The sequence below is a fragment of the Eleutherodactylus coqui genome, chromosome 4 (genome assembly GCF_035609145.1).
Source record: "Eleutherodactylus coqui strain aEleCoq1 chromosome 4, aEleCoq1.hap1, whole genome shotgun sequence".
Lineage (NCBI taxonomy): Eukaryota > Metazoa > Chordata > Amphibia > Anura > Eleutherodactylidae > Eleutherodactylus > Eleutherodactylus coqui.
Window position 1 is genome coordinate 102,251,297 of NC_089840.1, and position 16,700 is coordinate 102,267,996.

At 42.4% G+C, this 16,700-nt stretch overlaps 1 protein-coding gene across 1 annotated transcript in view; it reads right to left on the reverse strand.

Moving 5' to 3' along the window:
• The window catches only part of ANOS1 (anosmin 1), a 232,047-nt gene that overhangs the window by 45,212 nt on the left and 170,135 nt on the right, over window positions 1-16,700 (reverse strand). The window contains exons 7-9 of the mRNA XM_066599923.1: window positions 13,079-13,284; window positions 12,600-12,744; window positions 7,710-7,856 (exon numbers count right to left, since the gene is read on the reverse strand). Of these exons, the coding sequence (XP_066456020.1) occupies window positions 7,710-7,856; window positions 12,600-12,744; window positions 13,079-13,284 (498 nt within the window). The remainder of the gene's footprint in view (window positions 1-7,709; window positions 7,857-12,599; window positions 12,745-13,078; window positions 13,285-16,700) is intronic.

Sequence of the window (16,700 nt, forward strand, 5' to 3'; positions counted from 1 at the left end):
TGCCGGCCCCATTGGAAGCAATGGGCGAGATTGCAAAAAGAATGGACATGCCGCGATTTTATTTTATCGCTGCATTGCAAGCGTTAAAACATCGCAAATGTGCATGGAGCCATTGGAGGCCACTGGCTTAATAATTTTGACTCGCAGCACTGGGAAATCATGTGATTTCCTCACCAGTGTGAAGCCACCCTAAAACAGAGGACTACATAAAAAATGTTCTCTGTGTGTCCCGAGAGATCACCTATGTACCCTCTCCTCATCCTCATTGTCTTGTGTCTGGTTATAAGACACCTGGTTGAATCAGGAACCCCCCCCCCCCCCCCCCCTTCTCTCATGTCTGCAATAAGACAAGGAGTTGGTTAATGCTCCATTATCTAAGTCTGCCCCTCAGCAGTTTATTGGGAAAAAATGCAATAAATCCTTGTGTTCAATGAAGGATTTCTACAAGACTGTTTCAGGAGCATGTAGAAAATACTGCAGATTGTCTAAAAGTACAATCAACTTTATCTTTTATTTAATTTTATCATTCTCTCCTAGGTTTAGTGTTTAATAAATAATTGTAAAAGTAATCTAATCAGTGCAATTGCATTTACTAAAAGGTTTACCAGAGAATAGTGGGTAGAGAGCCACAGTGCTGGTCCAAAATAGAATAAAATAGTCTTAAACAGCCTAAGATCCCAAATTAGCTGGATATTTATTGACTTAAAAAAGTTGTCTAATAAAGTGACATGAACCGAGTTTGGGACCCTCCACAATGATATAAAAGGGCTTATTAAAGAATGTGTGTTTGGGAAACTATCCATTTAATAGATTTAGATACTTTGGATTTTATTTCTAGACATAAATAAACTATTTCTAAGGAGACAGAGAACCATTCTTATGAAGAATACTGCACAAACATATACACTCATGGTCAAAGAAAATCAAGCACCTAGAAGGAGTTACCAGAATCAAATGAAACTTTCTATGTGTGATTATAATGTTGATATAAGTAAGTGATTGCAATACCAGAGCAAAAGGATAATTTATTGCAGAAAACTGAACACTTGAAGTTGGTCTCTATTACCCTGTTCTACCGCCTCTAGCTGCATGCATGCAAGATGTGATAGGGACGGGCATGGAGGCATACAGTTTCTATATGGAATCCTGTGGCATATTGTGTCACATTTACTGTAACCGAGCCTAGAGCATGTGCAAATCCGTAGGCTGTTAAAGTTGGCATCCCAGATGGTCCCATACATGTTCTATTGGCGATAAATCAGGTGACCAGACATGCCACAGAAGTGTGGCAATGTTGTGGAGATGTTCCTGTAACCCCCTTGTGTGTGTGGCCGAACATTATCCTGCTGAAAAATACCTCTTGAAAGCCGCCATGAGAGGAACACATGTGGCTGCAGGATGTCCTGAACATATCGCTAAGCTGTCATTGTCCCTTGTACCACTACTTGGGGTGAGCAACTGTCATATGTGAGGGCCCACAGACCATCACACCAGCAGGGGGCAGTGTGTCGCTCCACAACAAAGGCAGGATTGAGGCGCTCATCCCTAGGTCTCCAGACACTAACATGGACATCGTCAGTGCCCAAACTAAACCTGGAATCCACACTGAAGACACCCCAGTTCTACTGCATAGGAGTCCAGTTTTGTCGTTCACTACACCACTGCAAACAGAGGCAATGGTGGGTGGATGTGAAAGGCAATACATATAATGGGTGTTGTGAGACCAAATGTCTTTTATCTAATCCCCTGGAAATTGCTCTGACAGATACAAAGGCCTGTAAAGATGACGCCACCTGTCTCTGTATGGCGAACAGCGAAAGAGTTGGTGCTGCTCGTGCTTGTCAGACGATTGAATGATCCTCTCCGCTGGTGGCCTGTTGAGTGCATCCGGAGCCTCATTACCTTGTGTGCATGCTTTCATGCATCCACTGATCCCAACATCTCCTAACAGTCTGGTCAGAACAGTCCAGATTCTCTTCAGTTGCGTCGCAGAGGTATGTCTAGTATGTCTGGCCAAAGAGCTCTACACAAGCAGAAAAAAGGTCCACTACATACAAGTAGGCTTTGTGAGTCTTTTTATAGTCCAAGGGTGGAACCACTTTTAGGGCCTCAGATGTAATTGCCTGCTGAGTTTTGCAGCAAAATGAAAACTCCTTCTAGGTGCTTGACTTTTGGGCAAAAAGTGTACATGATTTATTTAGTTCTCTTGTTTATAATGCGTAAACATTCCCTTTTAGCAATATACTCAGGCATCTGCCATAATGGTATTATATTTTATATGAAGGCTACTGTTATGTAATTGTGCGTTTGTTATAAAAGAAAAGTCTTTGAAACTAATTGACTGATAATCCTATTAAAATGAAATCTTAACACTAGAAAATTCCAATATTTTTACAGTTGAACTGAGAATGCCCTGAGAATGTGGGATAATGGTTAATGAAACATCTTCCTAATTTAATCAGAGTACATTTAATATGGAAATATATGTAGTACAGCTGGATTTATTATTGCATCCTCTGAACTGTCAAAACTCACATATTTGCATAGAATAGATTGGAGGAACCACATCAGAGGCTTGCCAAGCACCTAAATAGCTTTCATTATATTGGGGTTTCTCCTCCTGGCCAGCATAGTTCTTTATTTTGATTGAAGACAAATCCTCTGAAGCATTGCTATACTTTCATTGTCTCGAAAACCCTGATTTGGTAAATCTATTTTTTAAGTGCACAACATGTCCATAGTGCAGTTCCTCCAATTAACTCTGTACTGATCTGAAGTCTTTGGGCAGTGAGAACCTGAAAACACACAGAGCACTTCCTATAGATGCCATTGCATGAGTGGGTAAAAGATATGAAAAAGGAGGGTGGAGCAAGACCCAGTGAGGGTGGTGGAGTATTTCTGGAGTACAAAGTGTTTCCACTAATGGAGTATTTCGAATGGTGGAGGTGCTGCCAACCAGATGACGCTCCACCAGTGTGGGCGTGAGTGTAGCGAAAAGAATGTGAAAAAAACTGGTATGTAGGCGCAACCCTCTAAGCTACTAGAAGATGTAGATCAAAGTCCAATGTGTGATGGTGAAAGCACTTCTTTTTTATTTTTTCATAAATTAAAAACCAGCAATAGAATACGCGTTTCGGGGATGAACCCCTTCGTCAGTTTGGCTAAATAGGACAACGGGATGCCTGGGGGTGACGCGATTCCAAAGGTGTATTGGCTAAAGCACTTCTTTCTCCCCTGTCCTCCTGCACATACAGGACCTCTGACACATCCAATACACCTTTGGAATCGTGTCACCCCCAGGCATCCTGTTGTCCTATCCAGCCGAACTGACGAAGGGGTTCATCCCCGAAACGCATATTCTATTGCTGGTTTTTAATTTGTGAAAAAATAAAAAAGAAGTGCTTTCACCATCACACATTGGACCTTGATCTACATCTTCTAGTAGCTTAGAGGGTTGCGCCTCCATACCAGTTTTTTTCACATCCTTTTCATTGCAGGAGTAGGGCTCTGTTACTATTGTAAAACTTTCAGCCCTTCAAGACCCTTTCTGAATCCTTATGGCTGTTTCTTGATCTTCTTAGTCTATGTGGTCGTGTCTAGGTTTTCAATCCATATGACCATATGACCATTCTGAATTGATATGGCTGCTACTAGGCCTTCTCAGACTGTATGCTACCTAATAGGCCTTTCTCAATCCACATGGTAACTACTGTGGCTTGAAAAAGACTAGAGATGAGCGAGCATACTCGTCCGAGCTTGATGCTCGTTCGAGTATTAGGGTGCTCGAGATGCTCGTTACTCGAGACGAGCACCACGCGGTACTCGTCTCGATTAAACGAGCACTGACCATTGAATTCAATGGAGCCAGCAATACAGCCGGCTCCATTGAAAGCAATGGGCTGCCGGTGATCGCGGGATGAATTGTCGGGAAGGGCTTAAATATATAAGCCCTTCCCTGCAATTCATCCAGAAATGTGTAAAAATAAAAAAAATATATATACTCAGCTTGTCCCGGCAGACGGAGTTCAGCACGGCCGGCCTGCAGTGGGTGTGAAGGGGGTGTGAGTCAGACATGCCCCTGATTGGCTCAGCGCTGAGCCAATCAGAGGCAGATCACACTCACACCCATTCATGAATTCATGAATGGGTGAGTGAGTGTTGCCTCTGATTGGCTCAGCGCAGCTCTCAGCTGAATGACAGCTCAGCGCTGAGCCAATCAGAGGCAGATCTCACTCACACCCATTCATGAATTCATGAATGGGTGAGTGAGTGTTGCCTCTTATTGGCTCAGCGCAGCTCTCAGCTGAATGACAGCAGTTCAGCACCACAGTGCAGGGGACAGCATGAGAAGACGCGGCTGTGCCCCGGCAGCTGAAGGGAGGTGAGTATCTATTTTTTTGTTTTTTAAATCACTTTTAATTCATTTCCAGGGAATGCCTTATATGTAAAGCCCTTCCCTAAAAAAGAATTCAGGTGTGCCAGCGGACCATTGTCTTCAATGGAGTCGCCAGCAGCAGCGGCTCCATTGAAGAGAATGCCTGCATTTTTATTCTTTTTTACACTAAAATCTTTCTTTTTCAGGTAAGGGCTTATATTTTTAAGCCCTTCCCGAAAATTCATCCCGCGCTCGCCGGCAGCCCATTGCTTTCAATGGAGCCGGCTGTATTGCCGGCTCCATTGAATTCAATGGGCTAACATTGTTCTTCTCTGCCATAGCTGTTACAGCTGTGGCAGAGGAGAACGATCGTTATGCTGACAGTGGGGGGTCTCACTCTTGACACTATTGTGGCTTAATAGTGAGACCTCGGAGCCCAAAATGCAGCCCTGCATGTTGCTCCTCGCCTGCCCTATCCATTTCTGTGTTTTTTACATGACTTTGGTGATTTGCTAAGATTTTCACAAATGAAAACCTTAGCGGAGCACCAGTCATATACAAAAATGCTCGAGTCACCCATTGACTTCAATGGGGTTCGTTACTCGAAACGAACTCTCGAGCATCACTGAAAGTTCGACTCGAGTAACGAGCACTCGAGCATTTTGGTGCTCGCTCATCTCTAAAAAAGACCTATAATAAGATAAAATATTGCCCGTATATTACAACCCCAATTCCAAAACAGTTGGTACAATGTGTAAAACGAAAATACATGTAAAGAAAAAAGAATGCAATGTAGAGATGAGCGAACGTACTCGTCCGAGCTTGATGCTCGGGCGAATATTAGGGTGTTCCGGATGTTCGTTATTCGTAACGAACACCACACGATGTTCGGATGTTCGGGTTACTTTAACTTTCTTCCCTGAGAAATCTTTTCTATATGCGCTCAATGGGGCCGGCGGCAGCAGCGCCAACCCCATTGAGAACATATAGAAGACAAATCCTTCTTCTCTGCCACAGCTGTAACAGCTGTGACAGAGAAGAACGATGTTTGCCCATTGAATTCAATGGAACCGGCAATACAGCCGACTCCACTGAATGCAATGGGCTGCCGGCGATCGCGGGATGAATTGTCGGAAAGGGGTTAAATATATAAGCCCTTTCCTGCAATTCATCCAGAAATGTGTAAAAATAAAAAATATATATATACTCACCTGGTGCCGGCAGACGGAGTTCAGCGCAGCAGGCTGCAGTTCTCCTGAACTGCTCTGAACAGCTGTGAGTAGTATTCAGCAGCCGGGGATTTAAAATCCCCGCCTGCTGAATAAGATGCCTCTGAATGGTCACAGCCTGACTAATCAGAGGCCAGCCCTCACTCACACCCATTCATTTTTACACATTTCTGGATGAATTGCAGGAAAGGGCTTATATATTTAACCCCTTTCCGACAATTCATCCCGCGATCGCCGGCAGCCCATTGCATTCAGTGGAGTCGGCTGTATTGACGGCTCCATTGAATTCAATGGGCTAACATCGTTCTTCTCTGCCACAGCTGTTACAGCTGTGGCAGAGGAGAACTTGCTGTGTCGTTCCCATCATTTTCTTGAATTGCCAAGATTTTCACACATGAAAACCTTAGCGAGCATCGGCGAAATACAAAAATGTTCCGGTCGCCCATTGACTTCAATGGGGTTCGTTATTCGAAACGAACACCCGAACATTGCGGGAAGTTCGTTTCGAATAACGCGAACCCGAACATTTTGGTGTTCGCTCATCTTTAATGCAATGATTTTGAAATATCATATAACTTTATTTTATCCTCAATAGAACATTAAAAAAATTAACTCATTTAGGAATTGATGGCAGCAACACATCTCACAAAAGTTGGCATAGAGCCATGTCTACTATTGTGTAGCCTCCCTTCTTCTTTTAACAACAGTCCGTAAATGTTTTTGGAGAGAAATGTTGCCCCATTCTTGCAGCCTCGTGATATCAGAGATTCAAGCTTTTGAACTGAAAACAAGCTGGAGAGTCCCTCTCCTATTGAGTCCACAGATCATGACGTCCATGGTTTCCAAAAAGTATGTCAAATTTTGATTAATCTGACTGTAGAATCTCATGCCATTTTGTTGCACTTCATTTTAAATTGGCCCAGAGAAGACACTGGCTTTTCAGGATTGTGTTGATATATGGCAACTTCTTTGCATGGTATAATTTTAACTTGCATTTGTGGATAGTATGGTGAACTGTGATCACAAACAATGATTTCTGGAAGTATTCCTGACCCCATGCAGTGATTTGCATTATAGAATCATGTTTGTTTTTAATGCAGTGCCATCGGAGGGCTGGAAGATCTCAAGTATCCAATATTGACGCTTGGCCTTGACCCTCCTGCACATGAATTTATTCATATTCTTAGAATCTTTTAATGATATTACATGCTGTAGATGATGGAGTATTCAGAATCTTCGCAATTTTATGTTGAGGAACATCTTTCTGCAATTGTTCCACAATTTTTTGACACAGTTTTTTACAGATTGGTGAACCTCTTTGCTTCAGAGAGACCCTTCCTCTAACGTGCTCTTCTTATACACAGTCATGTGACCTAGTCTGACCCCCCTTAGCTGTTTTTTGATAGTACTATTTACTTTTCTAGCCTTTTGTTACCGCTCCCAACTTTTGTGAGACATGTCGCTGCCATACATTTTTAAGGGAATTAACTTTTTTAAAATGAAATGGAGAAATGTCTCACTTTCAACTTCTGATATGTCTTCTATGTTCTGTTATGATTAAAATATGATTATATGAGATTTTCAAGTCATTGCATTCTTTCTCTCTTTACATTAATTAACATTTTACATGGCGTTCCAACTTTTTTGGAATTTGGGTTGTACATTTGTGTCTTGTAATAATACAATAAAGTCTTCTTTAATAGAATGAAGTTCAAAAAAGAGCCTTGATATTCTGATTTATTTAATTTAGCACAACAAAGGTTCCATATATTGCGCTAACCAGCCGAAAAAGTCCAAAAATTGTACACTAATGCTTTGTTTATAGTATAAAGCAACCAGATATTAGGACATGAAGACTTCCCATCACAACTGATCATGCAGGTTAAGTCAGTATTTTATATATAAACAACCATACTAAGCTATATATTTCACATTAGTTGTCAATACACACCCCAATATTAATTCCAGTCATATATGCCATAGCAATTGCCTTGACTTTCAAAACTACTTGTCTTAAACTAGCAGTTTATTTAAATAGACAGATCGCAATTTTTTTATAAATATGAGACGCATAAAATTACTATGAGAACACAATTTGTATTCACCTTCTGTCTTTTTCCAGTAAACTTTGACCTGAAGTTGATTATCCTGATAGAATGGAGCTCCAATTTCAAGCATGTGTGCTGTGCGTTTTCTTTGAGGTGGCACTAAAGTATCAGTCTTCATTTTGCTAACTTTTGATACTTGATCCTCTGAAAATAATTAAATGATTTATTAGAATCCAGGCAACAGTAAACTGTATTTCCATTAATTCATTTGGTAGTATTTTTTTTCAGGGCTTATATTGATCTTCATTAGAACAGAGAAAATCAAAGCAATACAAAGGTAATGGAGCAAGGCATGTATGATATAGTGTAATGATCAAGTAAAGATTGTAATATAATGAGCATAATTTGGAGACCAACTCTTATTCCTTCCAAACATTGTTTCTGCTATTATTTCCAAAAAGGAATGGCTATGATGTATTTAACTATGTAAGTTGAAGCTCCTTGATCCCAATTCAAAATCTGTAATGGGACTCCTTAACTAATGGGAAAACAATGAACAGCCATTTTATTGGGGACACTCATTTAACAGCATTTTGGATCTCTTTTGGCCTTCAAAACGCAGCAATTCATCATAGCCTTCATCTACAGGTATCAGAGGACCAAACGTGCCAAGAAAACATTTCCCAGACCATTATTTCACATCCACCAGCCTTAACAGCTGACACCTCACAGAAAGAGTTCAATGATTCATGCTGGTTGCCCCAAATTCTGACCATCCCATCAGCATGGTGCAACCGAAATCTGGATTCTTTTGACCACTGCTCAGTAATCCAATGTTTGAACTCTTTTGCCTACCAGAGTCTTGCTTTTATGAGCAAACCCCACAAGATTGTCAGCTTTAGAGATACTGGTACAAGCTAGTCTAGCACCGATGACCATGCCTCGTTTTGAATTTGCTGAGATCTCTTGATTTTCCGCTTTTAATGTGGATTGACACTGAAACTGATTCACTTCATTTTTTTATGCACTCTGGGGTATCAAATTTTTATACAGGGAATCTCCAATCGTGATAAAGCAGGTGTCCATTTCTTTCATACTGGTATCTTGGGTTCCAGGGTTCCCAATGCAAAATCTGTAAAAGGGTTCCCATCTATCATGTTTAAATTATAGTATGGTCTAATTATATGATCTCAAGGGACTTTTGATTATTGGTCAAAAAATCATTTAAACAAGCAAAAATGAACAATAATCATTCAGTGTAAATGTAGCCAACGATCGAATGATGATCGATACATTTTTGCTTTTTGTACATCGTTCATTTTATGCAGGCATAAAAATCATCATGGTTCATTCGCTAATCATTTGGTTTAAATATTAATTCATTCATTTTCATTTACTTATACAGCAAATGTGAATGACTAAACGATTTATCGTTTGAACGGGCAAACAATTTATTTGCCTGTACAAACAGGCTACAGGAGCGAACTCTGAAATAATTCATTTGGTGTAAAGGGACCCTTAGACCCCAGGGCGCAGGTGTGACTGCAAGCTTTACATATCCTGTAGTTTACCACATTTGGATTTAGGCACTTAAAAATAATATTAGTTTCTAGTTGTCATCATTTATGTTTAGAAAAGGTAGAGATCCTGTTCTATTTGGATAAAAAGACCACTCATTGTCCTTTGTTTTGGTAAGAACCTCTGTTATAGTCTTACCTTTCATACATATTTATTTAAAAGCAGAAAAGTAATTGAATATAGTACAAGTCATAAGAATTTGCAAAACTTCAGATTTAAACAGACTTCAAGACAACTATTGAGACCATGCTGTTAGATTGGCAGTGGTTTGTAGAAGGTAAAGAGTGGCTGACTGCCATACCAATTATAAAAGTTACATGTAGTAGAACCTGAACCATCAATATTACAGCAGCCCTGACCAGGTGGAAGTCCAAGAAACACTATATTCATATTTGGATTCAATTGCATTCATATTGACAGGCAATGATGTCTTGAATTTACGAATACATTTAATATTTCCTTCAAATAAATTGTCCAATAGAACATGTTGTTTTTTTTTTAATTCAACTGCCCTACTTTATATTCAATGCAAAAGTAGACCTGTCATATGAGTTATAAAATGCCTGTAACTACTAGTCAATGCAATTGGAAAGTCATCAGACCCCTTCATTTTTTTACATTCTGTTATGTCGTGGCCTTTTGCAGATTAAAAAAAAAAAAAAAGTTTTTCCCCATCATTTTACTCAATACCCCATAATGACAAAGTGAAAACAGAATGTTAAAAATCTTTGTATTAAAAAAATCTAAAAATTCATTGACATAAATATTCAGACCCTTTGGTATGACACTTGAAATTTAGCTCTGGGGCCTCCCATTTCTCTTGGTTATCTTTGAGTTGTTTTTACACCTTGATTCAGTTGATTGGACATAATTTTTAAAGTGACACCCCTGTCTGTAAAGGCATCACAGCTCATAATGCATATCAGAACCAAAACCAAGTCATAAAGAGGAAAGAACTACCTGTAGAGCTGTGAGACAGGATTGTGTGGAAGCTCACCTCTGGAGAAGGCTACAAGAAAATTCAGCTGCACTGAAAGTATCCAACAGCACAGTAGGCTCTATAATTCTTATATGCAATGCATTTGGAACAACCAGGACCAGAGCTAGTGCTGGCCAAAGCCACCAAACTAAGTAATCGAAGGAGAAGGGGCCTGGGTGAGAGAGGTGACCAAGAACCCATTGGTCACTGTGGCTGAGCTCCAAAGATCCTGTGTGCAAATGGAAAAAACTTCCAGAAGGTCAAACATTACTTTAGCATGCCACCAATCAGGGCTTTATGACAGAGTGGCCAAAAAGAAGCTTGTCTTCAGTAAAAGACTGGGAGGAGGAAGAAAAATGGTCCTCACAGTAATTTCTGAAGCAGGGGTGTATCCCTGAAACGCATTATATTGGCTGTTTTTAGATTTATTAATAAAAGAAGAACCGGGTATAATACTCATTGAAATATTTGTGAGAGTTGCACCAATCAAGTCCACAATCTCTTCTTCGTCTTCCCAGTCTACATGCTATGCTCCATGTCAATGGTTGGCATTAGTGGACAGGTAGCACCTCACTTTATTTCTTAAAAGGAATATTAACCCTATGAGTTAAAGGAGCTCCAACCCTTCCCCTTTTGTCTTGTCTTTAGTAAAAAACACATGAAAGCCCACCAGGAGTTTGCCAAAAACACCTAAAGGACACTCAGACTGTGATCAAGCCAAGATTGAACTTTTTTACCTCAGTTCTAATTGTTATATCTCAAGGAAATCAAACACTGTTCATCGCCTGCCCTATGTCATCCCTACAGTGAAGCATAGTGGTGGTGGTGGTGCATCATGGTGTGGGGGTATTTTTCAGTGACTTGGACAGAAAGACTGGTGAGAGTTAATGGAAAGCTGAATGGAGCAAGGACAGATAGATTTTTAATGAAAACCTTATCCAGAGCGAAAGGAACCTTAGACTGGGTAAAAGCTTTAACTTCCAACAAGACAATGACCCTAAGCATTGCAGCCAAGACAGCAGAGGAGTGACTTCAGGACAACTCTATGAATGTCCTTGAGTGCCCCAGCTAGAGCCCTTATTTGAACCAAATCGAACATCTCTGAAAAGACCTGAAAATGGCTGTCGACATATGGTCCCCATCCAACCTAACAGAATTTGAGATGATCTGCAGAGAAGAACGGCAGAAAATCTACAAATCAAGGTGTGCAAACCTTGTGGCATCAAATTCAAGAAGACTGGAGGCTGTAATCACTGCCAAAGGTGCTTCAATTAAGTACAGGGTCTGAATACTTATGTCAATGCTAAATCTTAGTTTTTAATCTTTGGAAAAGTTACAAAAATTTCAAACATTCTGTTTTCTCGTTGTCACTATGGGGTATTGAGCGCAGAATGATGGGAGACATTTTTTTTCTTTACTGGCACAAGGCCACAACATAACAAATTGTAAAAAAAGTGAAAGGGTCTGAAGACTTTCCAAATGTATGCTATGTACCCCTAGGCTTGCTTTCACTTTGGTGCAATGTAAGCCTTTTCTGGTTTTCTCCAATCTCTTTTTCTGTGCTTCAGTCTTTAAACTGGAACTTTTACCAAGTCTTGCAATACCCTGGCAGGAGTTTTTACCAGCAATGCTGTTTGCTGCCCGATACTTCCAACATATGGACCACACAGCATTTTTTACAGCAGCTAAGTAGAGTGTATACCTAGTGGTCCCAGGTGTATAAGATATGCTTAAGTGTAAGTTGCTTTATATACATATCTGTCAGGCAGGTGGCTGAAGATCTGCCTTGCCCCACACTGGTTTGGCTGTGGGTTAACTGTGGTGGAAGCACCGAGAGAACCTTAGTTTTCATGCTTAACCCCTCCAACTGGGATGTAACTGGATATTACTTGGGCTCATACAGAAGGGGGCACAGGGGGTCGCTACCCTCTCTCAGTAGTAAGTTAATTGGCATTTTCCAGTTGCATTGTGTCTATATATTGGAGATACTGTACACCCCTGAGTGCTGGATTTTTTTTTATTTGTTCCAATTTTCTATACTGCATAACACCAATACTGGAAGAGTTATGCAGGTTTATCTGTGCCCTGCTTTGTGGATGTCAATTGTTGAATGGGGGTCAGACGATTGTGGTTATGTAAACATTGATATGAAGAATTGGTGTATCAGCAGACCCCTGGGGGTTATTAAGCAAGCACCTGGTTAGTACATTTCATATTTTTTCTCTTGTTTTTTGATTATTTTACACCAGTAGTACACAGTCTTCATTTTTGCCCTTTGAGGGGTTAAAAATGTTAGTTGTTTTTGCATTCCATCAAAATGTGACCCTTCCATGCCTTTTATTACAAAAATAATCTTAAAATGTGTCCTTCAACATAATTCATGTACTTACTAGATAAACTCGATGGTCCAGAGGAAAAATATAGAGAGACCTTTGCACTTTTTAAACGCACTTGTCCCCAGTATGTAATTGCTTGAATCTCTACCATATAATTGCTGTTGGGTTGCAATCCTTCCAATGTCACATAGTTCTGGCTCTGAAATTCAATACAATAAAACAGTTGCACATTGTCAAAATGTGCTACAAATGTTCCTAGCAATATAAAGCTAACAATGTGGTACCTAGAAAATGTACTTACCAATGTTAAAACTTGTACAGTATTAACAACTATTGAAATATAACTGCATCTGGCTAAAAATCTGACTTATAGTAAGTATATAGTTACTGATTGACTTCAATAATGTGGAACTTGGTCTGACCAAATATGGCCAAATGAGGCAAAAATAAGATTAAATCAATTACACTAAAGTATTGAAACAAAAATTACATCAACTGATATTCTGATATGCTAAGTAAATCCACTAGGTTACCCCTTCTGTTGTCTTCCTACGCTTCTTCTTAGCTGGAACAACAGATCTGCCATGGGATGTCCAACTCCAAAACACTTTATAATGATGTACAGGAATGTCAGGTTCTTCTGGAAGATCCCAAGTGACCCGTACAGTGACAGTTCCATCATTGTTTGTTGTTGAGTTGGCTATCTTGAGATTAGTTGGCGCTGGTGGAGCTGATGGATCTAGAAGTTAAAACATTTGAGACCTTTACATTTATATAAGTTTTTTTATTTGTCATCAAGTAGTCACTAAGGTCTACAGTACATTTTCCATAGGAAGAGTCAATTGAAGGACTAAAGGGACAGAAATCAAACACTGTAATACAACGTAAGTGAACAATTAGAATACCCAACATTGCCATAATGAAAATGTGAACCTACATTAATCTAAAAGATAACATACTTTTTATATTATGGGAGAGTAGATATTGAATGCCATGTAGAAGAAATTGCAGGGAATGTAATAGACAGTGGTGGGAGGGAGGACAAAGGAATAAAAATAGAGGTGGATAGAGAAAGATCCAATGGTTATGTAATGGAGGTGCCTAAATTAAATACAATCTTTAGCAAGATGTAACTTTTATGCTTGTTAATGGAAGGTAAATAGCAATGAAGCAGGAACAATGCTAACAGTCTAAGGGTATACTGATATTCCTAAACAGTGGATAAGACATGTAACAGCTAGAACAAGACAGCATGGCACCATTCACCTCTTAATATAGTGATATCACTTGATACTAGCATGATCATCTAGTGAGAAAGCACCTTAATTATAACCACATAAAGGGTTTTCAAGTAAACATAGATTTAAACGGGGGCGTGGCTAAGCGGCCATGAAGAACAGTCGCACCTAAAGGCAGCTCCGTGGAGACCCCATTAATCCTGTCACATCCTTCCTTCCCTGAGGCACTAAACTTAAGTACTGGCGCCTGGAGACTGCACTGGTGCCGGTGGTCGTGCTGGCGGGGTCCCTGGTGCAACTTCTGGGCTGTTTTGAGTGAGAGGCGGGAGGTCCGGACCTGGGCCTGCATGCTACATGTGCCGCGCGCTGGGAGACCGGCCCACGTGGAACACGGCGGCAGGAGAGATAACGCTGCGGCTCCCTCCCTGCTGAGCATCCCTGAAGCAACTGGTGGGTGAGATCCACGATACGGACAAGGAGCTGAGCGTCGGGTGCAGTGCGGCACCTCCCCCACCTTTGCCTGAGAGGCTGCGGGGTAGCGCGGGGACGCTGACGGGCACTCACCAGCCCTGCAGGCAGAACACTGACGTGGAGGCTGTGAGGTGAACGGTGACGGGGCTGGGATTCTCCTCGGGAGTCCCTTACTGCTGCGGAGGCTGAGAGTGGGTGCCGAGGCTGAGGAGACGGCCCCTCCTCCATCCTGACAGGCGGCTGCTGCTTAGCTGAAGCGTGGGGGAAGAAAACTGCTACAGCACACAGCGGGAGACTGAGAATCCCGGGCGGGCTCTCTCCAGCTTCAAACAGACCAGCTCTGTGGGGGGCTTTACAGGATCCTGAGGTCACAGCACGGCTGGCAATCAAGTTACTGCACTACTACTCCCAGTGGACAGACATCAGCTGGAGGTAGGCAATGTATTACTACTACTCCCAGTGGACACTTGTAGCTAGAGAGTCATTTTGCCACTACTGCTACTCCCAGCGGACACGTCACTGCTGGAGATAGAGCCACTCTGCCACCACTACTACTGCTCCTAGCAGACACGTCACTGCTGCAGATAGAGCCACTCTGCCACCACTACTACTGCTCCTAGCGGACACGTCACTGCTGCAGATAGAGCCACTCTGCCACCACTACTACTGCTCCTAGCGGACACGTCACTGCTGCAGATAGAGCCACTCTGCCACCACTACTACTGCTCCTAGCGGACACGTCACTGCTGGAGATAGAGCCACTCTGCCACCACTACTACTGCTCCTAGCGGACACGTCACTGCTGCAGATAGAGCCACTTTGCCACCACTACTACTGCTCCTAGCGGACACGTCACTGCTGCAGATAGAGCCACTCTGCCACCACTACTACTGCTCCTAGCGGACACGTCACTGCTGGAGACAGATATTCTGCTACTACTACTCCTAGTGGACGCATTACAGCTACAGATGGAGTGACTCTGCTGCTGCTACTACTACTCCTAGCGGACACATTACAACTAGAAACAGGGCCATTCTACTACTAATCCTAGCGGACGCACACAGTGGAAGAGAGCTGTTCTGCTACTACCACTCCCCCCAACGGACACATCACGGCTGGGGAGAGGGGACACTTCACCACTCCTAGAGGACACAACCCAGCTGGAAATAGTCACTCTACTACTCCTCCTAGCGGACGCATCGCAGCTGGAAATAGTGTCACTTCACCACTACTACCACTCCAAACGGTCATACCACAGCTGGAGATAGTTTTTCTAGTACTACCACTCCTGGTGATCACAACCCAGCTGGAGCCAGTGACACTTTCTACCTAAAAAGACCTGTGTATGCCTTTAGTGTACCCCAGTAGAGTGGGTGACATCAGACTTAGTGGTGGGTCCTGCTGACCGCAATCATATCGACACCGGTGTCCTGCCGGCGAGGGAGCCGTAGAACCTCAAAAATGAGCCGCAAATCTAATATACCAATAGCAGAGCGGCTACGTGAATTTGCTCACGAACAACCTGATGATGCTAGCCACGCACCCTCTGATCCACTGAAACGGCCACCCCCCTCGCCAGGCTCTAGCACGCTTCTACCCTCTGACTCGGAACCTACACTACGGCAAGTTACGGCCCAACTGCTAGATGCCATTAAAGGTTCTACTACCTCATTAACGAGCAAAATTGAGGAAGTTAAAATTGACGTGGGCCTCCTACGACAGGATATGCAGAATCTTAGGGAGCGAGTCGGAGAGACTGAGGCCCGCATCTCACAGGTGGAAGATACTCTAACTCCAATACCAGCTAAATTGACCGAAGTGGAGAAGATGGCCGGTCTATGGTCTCAACGAGCTGATGACCTCGAAAACAGACTAAGAAGAAACAATCTTCGAATCTTAGGCCTGCCGGAGCGTGTTGAGGGACAAAACCCGTGTGCGTTTATGGAGGGGTGGCTGAAAGACCTTCTTCCAGAGGCGGCCTTTTCTTCGGCCTTCGCCATTGAACGGGCACATAGAGTTCCATCTCGGCCCCCACCTCCGGGTGCCCCACCGCGACCGATGCTGGCACGATTACTCAGTAGCAGGGACAGAGACGCCGCCCTACAAGCTGCTAGACGTAAAGGGGCACTTAAATTCAACAACACCACCGTCTCCATTTTTCCCGACTTCTCGGCCACTCTTCAAAAAACGAGGGCATCCTTTGTCAACGTCAAGCGTCGGCTGAGAGAAGCTGCTATCCAGTATTCCATGATGTATCCTGCCCGTCTGCGAGTCATTCATGGCGACCGCACTATCTTCTTCTCTACACCTGCGGAGGCTGAGACCTGGTTGGAGCGACTCCCGGGATCGCCCAGACGTTGACCTGGAGCTCCAGGAGTTCAAGAACTGGTAACCTAAGTGTTGTAACCCTGTCGGAAGTCTGCCCTCTCTACCTCGTATTTAACAC